The 11,809-nt window shown below is 44.5% G+C and overlaps 1 protein-coding gene across 5 annotated transcripts in view; it reads left to right on the forward strand.

The window, feature by feature from the left end:
- Window positions 1-11,269, forward strand: part of LOC143285977 (protein fantom-like) — an 84,794-nt gene extending 73,525 nt beyond the window's left edge. For all 5 annotated transcript variants that reach the window (XM_076593439.1, XM_076593438.1, XM_076593441.1 and 2 more), the window contains 6 exons: window positions 2,115-2,143; window positions 3,753-4,061; window positions 4,508-4,697; window positions 5,780-5,864; window positions 8,255-8,388; window positions 9,986-11,269. In XM_076593439.1, coding sequence (XP_076449554.1) covers window positions 2,115-2,143; window positions 3,753-4,061; window positions 4,508-4,697; window positions 5,780-5,864; window positions 8,255-8,388; window positions 9,986-10,098 — 860 coding nt within the window. In that variant the 3' untranslated portion in view covers window positions 10,099-11,269. The remainder of the gene's footprint in view (window positions 1-2,114; window positions 2,144-3,752; window positions 4,062-4,507; window positions 4,698-5,779; window positions 5,865-8,254; window positions 8,389-9,985) is intronic.
- The last annotated feature ends 540 nt before the right edge of the window (window positions 11,270-11,809 follow it).

Here is an 11,809-nt window from a genome sequence, read left to right on the forward strand (position 1 = left end):
CTGGTTTCTTTTCGGAAACATTCCACCACAGAGTTTATGGAATGACAGAGCTCACAAGGTTTAATTCTGTGTTCATCTGATAAAGACCTGGGTATGTGTTTGTGTGTGTGCTTGCATGTGTACATATGTGCGCGTGTGTGTGCCTGTGAGTGTGTACTAAAGTGCGTACGTGTTACGTTATGTTTTGTTTCTGAATTCAGTTGTTTTACATTGCTGTTGAGGTGAAAAGATCTGACTGCAGAAGGAAAGTGGAATATGATATTTGCAACGTTAAACACTCATGTCTTTCAGAAAGATTTATTATGTCAGTTACTGTGTTTGAAGGTGAAATTTGTGATGCTTTTGCACTCCCTGTTTTGTATGCTTACGTCATAATAATATTTTAGTTTGATTGTATTGCTGCATCGGGTCTAATTACTCTGTGAGACCAGAAAGATGTTTGTGTCTGATTTTACCATGACTATTTTCCTCCTTCCCTACCCCTGTGTCATTTGTAAAGTGATGTTATTTTCCTCTTCTTTCTTTGTAGCTTCCTTTTCCATGTTTGCCAAATGCTGCTTTTTTTTCCTCATGTTTTTCTTCTCCATCTTAGTTTGTGCCGATAAACTCTGCATTTATCTCCCTTGTTTTTTTTTCGTGTATGGTACATTTTCTAATATTTCCTGATTCTCTTCTCTACTTATTCACATTAACTACAGCCCATTACACTTCTTTTAGCATGATATGATATTATCATTTGTTTAGTGGACATATGTTAGTGTCCGTTCATTTTGTATATTTGCTTAGTGTTCCTCTTGACATAACTACAAGTGGGTGATTTTATTTCAATCGTTTGCCTTCTACATATCTTTCATTTCTATTATATTTTAATGTATTAATTTATTGAGTTAATTGTGTTTAGTGGACATATGTTTGTTTCCGTTCATTTTGTATATTTGCTTAGTGTTCCTCTTGGCATATAACTACAGGTGGGTTATTTTATTTCAATCATTTGCCTTCTACATATCTTTCATTTCTATTATATTTTAATGTAATAATTTATTGAGTTAATTTTGTTTGATGATTTGATCCTGTGTCAATGTTTTATGTGTACAAACCTAGGGTTGATTCTCAATGCCTGACAGTGTGCACAGGTGGTGTAGCTCTGTATGAATTAGTCGACATGCTTCAACGCCACCTTGAAACTGAAACAAAGTATGAGGTTTCTTTTTTTCTCTGAACCATGATTGTTAACTGCTTTATCTTCAGCCAAACATCAATTTATTCTTGTCTTTAAAAAAAAAAGAATGCTTACACATATATAATATTTACAGATTGGTTTGAATTGTATGCTTACACATATATAATATTTGGATTGTATTTTGTTTTACTTGTAATAATTTTATGTGTATAGTATTGTCTCTTTAGATAAGTGTTATTGTTGATGTCATTCAGCATATTAGTGGTGTTTTTCTGAACAGGTTTGAAAGTTCCTGCCTCTTTCAGATTATCTCACTGGTTGTTGTTGTTGTTGTTGTTGTTTTCATGTTAACTTTGGACTGGCAGTGATTCTCTTTGAAGGGAAATTATAATGACAAGAACAAGAAAAATGAAAATAAATGACATAGAAAAATGATCACATCATTCACGGGTTTGATGGCTTCTTCAGCCCTTTGCCTGAATACGCAGAATGTTATGTTTTTCTTTTTTCCTTTTGGTTTTCTATGTTCACGTTTGGCTTCCTATTGAAAATTTCATCGGGAAGTTACAAGTGAAGGTTATGTGTGGTCTGATAGTATTCATCATTCTTCCCCTTTTAAGATTTTAGCACGCTCAACTGTGGGTAGCAGCCGGCCGTGAGCCAAAAAAACAGGGTCCTAGAATGCTGACGATTAGTATCAGTATGGGGGAGGGGAGGGAAAATGGTAACCAAATTAACAACACAATCAAGATTTGCAGGCAAGACCGTTGGAATGTGTCAGTGACGCGTGCACACGCACACACGCACACGTACACACATGCACACGCAATCGCACACACATGGAAGCATATTTGTACAGATGTGTTTTGAGGCCAGAGCCAAGATAGGGAATTCTGCAATGCATGACGGTGGAACTTTGTTCTTTGTTTTTCAGAAAAAGTGCAGAGAAAACGAGTGCAGAAGGTGAGTGATCCAAACCAGCAGCTGCCACCGTTGCCCTAAATTGAAATTCAGTAGGCTCCGAATAAACTATGTGAAACTGATGGTGATGTGAAGAATTCATGTGAAGTTTTTTGGGTCTTTGAAATGTACTCAGTGACAAATACATTGGTGCAATTATTTATTTCTTTTGGTGTATTCACATGCATATTCCACATTGGTTTTGGGGTCTGTGGAATGTCACCTTTGCAATATTCTTTTGTTTTTTGTTTTATTTGTTGTTGTTTTTTTCTTTTCTTTTCTTTTTCTTTTTGGGTGATGACAATCCTAATGATGTATGAGTACAATTTTGTGTTGTTGATTGTTTTCTTTCTTTTTTAATTGTTAAAAACATGACATATTTTATTGTAATACAGTGAACGCTTAGAATAAATAAATGCACACACACACACACACACACACACACACACACACACACACACACACACACACACACACACACACACACACACACACACACACACACACACAAAGAAGAAAAAAAAAGACAGTAAAAGGGACAGATGTGCACAGCCTTATTTTGGTATGCTTTGAACATGTGTATGCATTTTGAGAATCTTATGCTATATTCGCTACAGGAGTGTCATTAGTACAGTTCAGTTATTAGTCGTTTTACATGTTTTATTTTGTTCTTTTGATTGGATGGGCACAATAGCCGAGTGGTTAAAGCGTTGGACTGTCGATCTGAGGGTCCCGGGTTCGAATCACGGTGACGGCGCCTGGTGGGTAAAGGGTGGAGATTTTTACAATCTCCCAGGTCAACATATGTGCAGACCTGCTAGTGCCTGAACCCCCTTCATGTGTATATGCAAGCAGAAGATCAAATACGCACGTTAAAGATCCTGTAATCCATGTCAGCGTTCGGTGGGTTATGGAAACAAGAACATACGCAGCATGCACACCCCCGAAAACGGAGTATGGCTGCCTACATGGTGGGGTAAAAACGGACATACACGTAAAAGTTCACTCGTGTGCATACGAGTGAACACAGAAGAAGAAGAAGTTCTTTTGATTGTAATCCTCCATACCCCAAAAGGGGTGAAAGGAAATTAACTACTGAATTTTGAATTGTATCACCATATACCAGTATGTATTTTATTGTTTGAGTGTTTGGTTGGATATCTATACATGTGGGGTTGTGCACTGGTTTTTTTTGTTTTGTTTTTGTAAATGTTTCAGAGCATGTTTTACTCTTTTTTTTCTTTCTTCCTTTTTTAACATAGAAGTGTAATTCAGTAGATTTTATGTGGAAATATACTGTCTAAATATTAACATAGAACAAGTGTAATTCAGTAGATTTTATGTGGGAATATACTATCAAAATTTTGACATAGAACAAGTGTAATTCAGTAGATTTTATGTGGAAATATACTATTTCAATTTTGGTTGTAGTAACATTAGTAGTATCGTTATATATTTTCATATTTCATTATATTCTTCTTTTTTTTTTTCTTTTTTTTCTTTTTTTTTGTTCATTATAGATGTTATTATTTCTATTGTCATTACTTTAATTTCTTTCTTTCTCTCTCCATGCTCCCCCCCCCCCCATCCCCTCCCCCCTAAAAAAAAACAGCAACCCTCACCCCCCCGACCACCACCTTCCTCCGCCCCACCCCCTGTGCAGTCCTTGGAGGACGACGACGATGACGACGACGAGGTGGGGGAGGAGATAGAGGAGGAGGTGGCCGAGGAGGAGGAGGAATCCTCCACCCCCACCCCCACCACTCCCCCCTCCGCCCCGTCGCGTGCCGCCTCAGCCATGGCGCAGGACGCTAAGGCCTCGGAGACGGAGGAGTCGGAGGCGGCGCCAATCGAGTCGGACAGCGAGGGCGTCATGACGGTGGCGCCCCCACCCAAACGCAAGTCCCGGATGCCCAAGGCGGTGAGTGTGTGTGGGGTGGAGGGGCGGGGGGGGGGGGGGGGAATACAGATTTCTGTGTTGGTAGGGGTTTGTTGGGGTGGGGTGGGGGAGGTTGTGTTTCTTTTTTATTTTAGATTGTGGGTGGGAGTATTTTTTCCAGTATTATACAGATTTCCGTTTTGGTGATTTTTGTCCCCCTTTTGTTTTTTTGTTTTTTCTTTGGTTCTGTATTAAAACATGTACTTTGGTTTGTGTGTGTGTGCGTGTGTGTGCGTGCGTGCGTGTGTGTGTGCGTGTGTGTGTGGTGTGTGTGTGTGTGTGTATGTGTGTGGTGTGTGTGTGTGTGTGTGCGTGCGTGTGTGTGCGTGCGTGTGTGTGCGTGTGTGTGCGTGTGTGTGTGTGTGCGTGTGTGTGTGTGTGTGTGTGGTGTGTGTGTGTGTGGTGTGTGTGTGGTGTGTGTGTGACAGAGTGACCGGGTGACGGTGGTGGTGTCCCACCTGTCTCTGGAGGAGGAATCGGAGGTGATGGCCAACCCCTCAGTGCAGCAGCTGTTCGTGGAGTACCGCTTCCTGGGCCTGCCCCCGCAGGACACGGAGACGCCCTTCGCTCTGCCCAAACCCCGCCCCTTCCACACCATCGCCTTCAACTTCTCCAAGAGTCAGTCACGCTGTGGTTGTGTGTAGTTCCATGTGTCTTCTCCAAGAGTCAGTCACGCTGTGGTTGTGTGTAGTTCCATGTGTCTTCTCCAAGAGTCAGTCACGCTGCGGTTGTGTGTAGTTCCATGTGTCTTCTCCAAGAGTCAGTCACGCTGTGGTTGTGTGTAGTTCCATGTGTGTACCGTAGTGTTGTGTCCTCCAAGAGTCAGTCACGCTGCGGTTGTGTGTAGTTCCATGTGTGTACTGTAGTGTTGTGTCCTCCAAGAGTCAGTCACGCTGCGGTTGTGTGTAGTTACATGTGTCTTCTCCAAGAGTCAGTCACGCTGCGGTTGTGTGTAGTTCCATGTGTGTACCGTAGTGTTGTGTCCTGGGGAAAGGCACTGTACTCTGATTATCCACACTCCACCCAGGTGAGAATGGTCACCTGACTTAGGTCGGGGGATGGCGGAAGGATAGGACTAGGCCCGTGCCTTCCTGTGCTGGGCCCTAGACACAGTGGATAGGAATTCATTGCCCTGTGCTGGGCCCTAGACACAGTGGATAGGAATTCATTGCCCTGTGCTGGGCCCTAGACACAGTGGATAGGAATTCATTGCCCTGTGCTGGGCCCTAGACACAGTGGATGTGAATTCACTGCCTTCCTGTGCTGATCCCTAGACACAGTGGATATGAATTCACTGCCTTCCTGTGCTGAGCCCTAGACACAGTGGATATGAATTCACTGCCTTCCTGTGCTGAACCCTAGACACAGTGGATGTGAATTCACTGCCTTCCTGTGCAGGGCCCTAGACACAGTGGATAGGAATTCACTTTTATGGATGGCCATAAAAGGTTGTGGGACATTTAACCTTTTAACCTTAACATTTGGTGCACCAGAATTTGAGATAGTTTGTTTCATTGTTGATGATTGATGATGTTGGTGATGAAGATGTCTGTTGATGATTGATGATGTTGGTGATGAAGATGTCTGTTGATGAATGATAATGTTGGTGACGAAGATGTCTGTTGACGAATGGTGATGTTGGTGAAAACAACACGAAACAATGTTTGTGCTGAGAGGAGCTGTTGGTGTGTTGTGCTCAGCGGTGGATGTGGACATGGAAAAGAATTACGAGCGACGACAGCGCCTGGCGGCCATGTTGTTGCCTGATGACCCGGATCAAGGGAGGTCAGTATTGTCATAATAATAATAATGTTAATAATAATAATAATGATGATAATGAATTGATTAATAATACTGATGATGATGATAATAAATCATGTTTACATAGGCCACAGTCTTACGTAATGCAACTCATTGTGCTGTATACATTTCACTCATACATTATATGCATAAAAAACACACACACCATAAACAGCCATGCTGTGTGATGTGATGTGATGTGATCACTGTGCTGAAGTCAGGGGCGGTGTGATGTGATGTGATGTGATGACTGTGCTGAAGCCAGGGGTGGTGTGCTGTGTGATGTGATGTGATGTGATGTGATGACTGTGCTGAAGTCAGGGGCGGTGTGCTGTGTGATGTGATGTGATGTGATGACTGTGCTGAAGTCAGGGGCGGTGTGCTGTGTGATGTGATGTGATGACTGTGCTGAAGCCAGGGGTGGTGTGCTGTGCTGTGTGATGTGATGTGATCACTGTGTTGAAGCCAGGCGCTGTGTGATGTGATGTGAGATGTGATGTGATCACTGTGCTGAAGTCAGGGGCGGTGTGCTGTGTGGTGTGATGTGATGTGATGTGATGTGATGACTGTGCTGAAGCCAGGGGTGGTGTGCTGTGCTGTGTGATGTGATGTGATGACTGTGCTGAAGCCAGGGGTGGTGTGCTGTGCTGTGTGATGTGATGTGATCACTGTGCTGAAGCCAGGGGTGGTGTGCTGTGTGATGTGATGTGATGTGATCACTGTGCTGAAGCCAGGGGTGGTGTGCTGTGTGATGTGATCACTGTGCTGAAGCCAGGGGCGGTGTGCTGTGTGATGTGATGTGATGTGATCACTGTGCTGAAGTCAGGGGCGGTGTGATGTGATGTGATCACTGTGCTGAAGTCAGGGGCGGTGTGCTGTGTGATGTCATGTGATCACTGTGCTGAAGCCAGGGGCGGTGTGCTGTGTGATGTGATCACTGTGCTGAAGCCAGGGGTGGTGTGATGTGATGTGATCACTGTGCTGAAGCCAGGGGCGGTGTGCTGTGTGATGTGATGATTGTGCTGAAGTCGGGGGTGGTGTGCTGTGTGATGTGATGTGATCACTGTGCTGAAGTCAGGGGCGGTGTGCTGTGTGATGTGATGTGATGTGATGTGATCACTGTGCTGAAGCCAGGGGCAGTGTGCTGTATGATGTGATGTGATGTGATCACTGTGCTGAAGCCAGGGGTGGTGTGATGTGATGTGATGTGATCACTGTGCTGAAGCCAGGGGCGGTGTGCTGTGTGATGTGATGTGATGTGATGTGATGACTGTGCTGAAGTCAGGGGCGGTGTGCTGTGATGTGATGTGATGTGATGTGATGTGATGTGATCACTGTGTTGAAGCCAGGGGTGATGTGATGTGATGTGATGTGATCAGTGTTGAAGCCAGGGGCGGTGTGCTGTGATGTGATGTGATGTGATCACTGTGTTGAAGCCAGGGGTGATGTGATGTGATGTGATGTGATGACTGTGCTGAAGCCAGGGGCGGTGTGCTGTGTGATGTGATGTGATGTGATGTGATGACTGTGCTGAAGTCAGGGGCGGTGTGCTGTGATGTGATGTGATGTGATCACTGTGTTGAAGCCAGGGGCGGTGTGATGTGATGTGATGTGATGTGATGTGATCACTGTGTTGAAGCCAGGGGTGATGTGATGTGATGTGATGTGATCAGTGTTGAAGCCAGGGGCGGTGTGCTGTGATGTGATGTGATGTGATCACTGTGTTGAAGCCAGGGGTGAGGTGATGTGATGTGATGTGATGACTGTGCTGTAGCCAGGGGCGGTGTGCTGTGTGATGTGATGTGATGACTGTGCTGAAGCCAGGCGCGGTGTGCTGTATGATGTGATGTGATCACTGTGCTGAAGTCAGGCGCGGTGTGCTGTGTGATGTGATGTGATGACTGTGCTGAAGTCAGGGGCGGTGTGCTATGTGATGTGATGTGATGACTGTGCTGAAGCCAGGGGCGGTGTGCTGTGTGATGTGATGTGATGTGATCACTGTGCTGAAGTCAGGGGCGGTGTGCTGTGTGATGTGATGTGATGATTGTGCTGAAGCCAGGGGCGGTGTGCTGTGTGATGTGATGTGATGTGATGTGATGACTGTGCTGAAGTCAGGGGCGGTGTGCTGTGTGATGTGATGTGATGATTGTGCTGAAGCCAGGGGCGGTGTGCTGTGTGATGTGATGTGATGTGATGACTGTGCTGAAGTTAGGGGCGGTGTGCTGTGTGATGTGACGAGATGACTGTGCTGAAGCCAGGCGCGGTGTGCTGTGTGATGTGATGTGATGTGATGACTGTGCTGAAGTCAGGGGCGGTGTGCTGTGTGATGTGATGTGATGACTGTGCTGAAGTCAGGGGTGGTGCGCTGTGTGCAGGATCCGTTTCACAGTCGTGAGTGAGCCCTTGGAGGACGACCAGGACGCAGACTGCGAGGACGTGGGTGTGGCTTACGTCAGCATGAGAGACATCCTCCGCACCAAGAAGGACATCATCGAACAGGACATTGACAGTACGGTCCCGTGTCTGTGTCTGTTGGCCCACCAGTTTCTTCCATCTGAGTATTTTTTCCTGTCTATATTATTCCATCTGTACGGTTCCATCTTTGTGTGTGTCTGGTTCTGTCTCTGTGGTTGTGTATAGTTCCATATGTGTTCCTTATAGTTCCATATGTCTGCTTCAGTCTGTACGGTTGTCTAGTCTTCCATCTGTATAGTTTCATCTCTGTGTGTCTGATTCAGATTGTATGGTTGTGTATTATTCATGTTTCTATCTATTGCCCCATCTGTATAGTTCCACTTGTGTGTGTGTCTGATTCAGATTGTATGGTTGTGTATTATTCTTTGTATGTTTCTTTCTATTGTCCCATCTGTATAGTTCCACTTGTGTCTGATTCAGATTGTATGGTTGTGTATTTTTCTTCGTGTTTCTATTGTCCAATCTGTATAGTTCCACTTGTGTGTGTCTGATTCAGATTGTATGGTTCTGTGTATTATTCTTCGCGTGTTTCTTTCTATTGTCCCATCTGTATAGTTCCACTTGTGTGTGTGTGATTCAGATTGTATGGTTGTATATAGTTCCACCTGACTATGTCTGGTTCTGTCTGTATGGCTGTATTATTCTTCGTATGTTTCTATTGTCCCATCTGTATAGTTCCACCTGTGTGTGTGATTCAGATTGTATGGTTGGATATAGTTCCACCCGAGTATGTCTGGTTTTTCTCTGTATGTTTCCACTGTATTGTTTCATCTGTCTGTATGTCTGTTTATTATTCCATCTGTGAATGTAAGGCTGTGTGTATTGTCTGTTCTGCACACTTCCCTCAGTGTGTGCATGGCTCCTGTTGTCTGTGGAAATTCCAATGTGTGTGTGTGTATGATTCCATCTGTTTGTGGATGGTTCCCACTGTGTGTATGGTTCTGTTTGTGTATGATCCCGTCTGTCCGTCTGTGAATGGTACCACAGGTTCCTTGTGTCTATGAATGGTTCTGTGTGTCTGTGAATGGTACCAGGTCTGTAAATGGTTCCATGTGTTTATGAATGGTACTATGAATGATACCAGGTCTATAAATGGTTCCATGTGTCTGTGAATGGTACCAGGTCTATAAATGGTTCCATGTGTCTATGAATGGTTCCAGGTCTATAAATGGTTCCATGTGTCTATGAATGATACCAGGTCGATAAATGGTTCCATGTGTCTGTGGATGGTACCAGGTCGATAAATGGTTCCATGTGTCTATGAATGGTACCAGGTCTATAAATGGTTCCATTTGTCTGTGAATGGTACCAGGTCGATAAATGGTTCCATGTGTCTGTGAATACCAGGTCGATAAGTGGTTCCATGTGTCTATGAATGGTACCAGGTCTATAAATGGTCTGTGAATTATACCAGGTCTATAAATCGTTCCATGTGTCTATAAATGGTACCAGGTCTATAATTAAATGGTTCCATGTGTTTATGAATGGTTCCATATAATTGATTGTGTGAGTCTTGTGTACTATCCTGTGCATTGTTCCATTTCTGTACATCCTGCGCATGGAGGGTGAATGGCGGTGTGGCTAGAGAGGGTGAATGACCTTGACCCATGACCCTGTCCCCTGTGTTGCAGTCTTGGACCCGAATGACGAGAGCACAGTGGTGGGTCAGATGAACCTGACTGTGGAGTGTCTGGCTGCCCTGCAGGCTGTTGACCAGGAGATGCAGGTGGAGGGAACCTACTGACCTCGACCTCTCACCTTGATCTGACCCTTGACCTCCTCACCCATGACCTGGTTTTCTGTGTGGAGGTTAAATAAAGGACAACATAGTGAAACGTGTCAATGGGAAGGAAAATGTATCTAAACTTTTACCAACCCCGTAGCTGTGTGATATATTGTGACAGGTTTATTTCTTTCATACAGCAGGTACAGTCGAGAAGGTGATGGATTTTGGGTGATGCCAGCGATGCCAGCTTTCAGCCATGAGTGGTGATGCTGGAAGCATGTTGGTGCCGTGGCTGGCAGTCGCTGCCCTTGATGAGGCAGAACATGGCTGTAAGGCTCAGCTTTCATTGTTCAGTCTGCTCCTTTACGACCTTAGCTACACTCCATAGCTCCAGACATGGGAACTTCTGATAGGGCCTGTTCTCTAAATAGGGATCTGGGTACTTTACAAAAACGGGTAAAACACACACAAAAACAGCAGTCAGCAGGGAAAAAAAAAAACGGAGGAAAAAGAATGATGAAGTTTTAATTTGTAAGATATATTTGCACAGCTTTTTTTTCCTAAATAAATGCTGTGTGGTATTACATTCCAAATAGGAAGAGCAGTAAGCTTTTTGAAAAGTGTATTGTTTTATCATTGGCCTGGATATGCCAGAAGTCTCTGCAGCTTCAGGGCTTGGTTGGAGACGTAGTGGGGTAAACTTTGAAGGCTGTTGCAGAGGGTGAGAAGAGATTGGAGCTGCAGCTTTAAAAGTCTGATGTGGGTGAGTTTAGCAAATGACGTAGAATGTTAGAAGCAGGACCTGATGATGAAATTGCCTGAACACACTGCACTGGCTGTCTGCATTTCTGCTCATGGAATAAAGTCCGTCCTGTCATTCGATATCTGGATAAGCACCCCCCAAAAAAATTGCCATGATCTCATAAAGTTATCTGATTAAAGAAATTTGATGTCGTGAAAGCTTTGCACAGTGCATTTCAGGCATCGTTTTCAGCACAGCTACAAAAAGGTGTGTACATTTCCATCAAGACACTGTTGTCCGCTTGGAGTAGAACTTTTCTGTTTGTGATCAGCATGAAGCATTTAACATCATCATCCTTTGTATTATTCAGTGTGTACCCTCCCTCAGCCTGCTCCATTACAGTTCGTACACAGCAAATACTTTGGTGTTTGATACATACCTAGGGTAGGCTCTCAAGGCCTGACCAATTCATGTCAAAGTCAAGCATCTTTTTTTTTTTTTTTTTCACCAAAGCAGATGTGGTGTTGCATATAATTACGGACCAATAAACACCTTGCATGCAGTTAGTGATCAGAGGACTCTGTCCCCCACCACCATCTCCAGACCCCCCAAGAATTCCATCCTTCCCAAGATACAGGAAAGAGGAGAACGTCTTCTGCAGGCTTCCTACACGTCATTCCAGTGAAAAGTGATGAGGCTCCATGGTGTATGATGTGCAACCAGCCTCTCACGCATAAGATGTTAGGGAGGGTTTGCAGGCCTGTGGGGGACCTGTCATCGTTTGCAGAGTGAGAAGTAGGTCATAGGTCATGGGCAGCCCACCATTTAACTAGCTTTTGAGTTTGCACTGCCTGTGTTCCGACACCACCAGCTTGCTGTTGGGGAGCATCACCACACGGCCACCAGGTGCTATGGATCCAGTCATGAAAACAGCACCACCAGCTGCAGGTTTCCCCCGCTGTGCCTTTCCCTTCTGCACGTCCCCTG

Source organism: Babylonia areolata, chromosome 9 (genome assembly GCF_041734735.1).
Source record: "Babylonia areolata isolate BAREFJ2019XMU chromosome 9, ASM4173473v1, whole genome shotgun sequence".
NCBI lineage: Eukaryota > Metazoa > Mollusca > Gastropoda > Neogastropoda > Buccinidae > Babylonia > Babylonia areolata.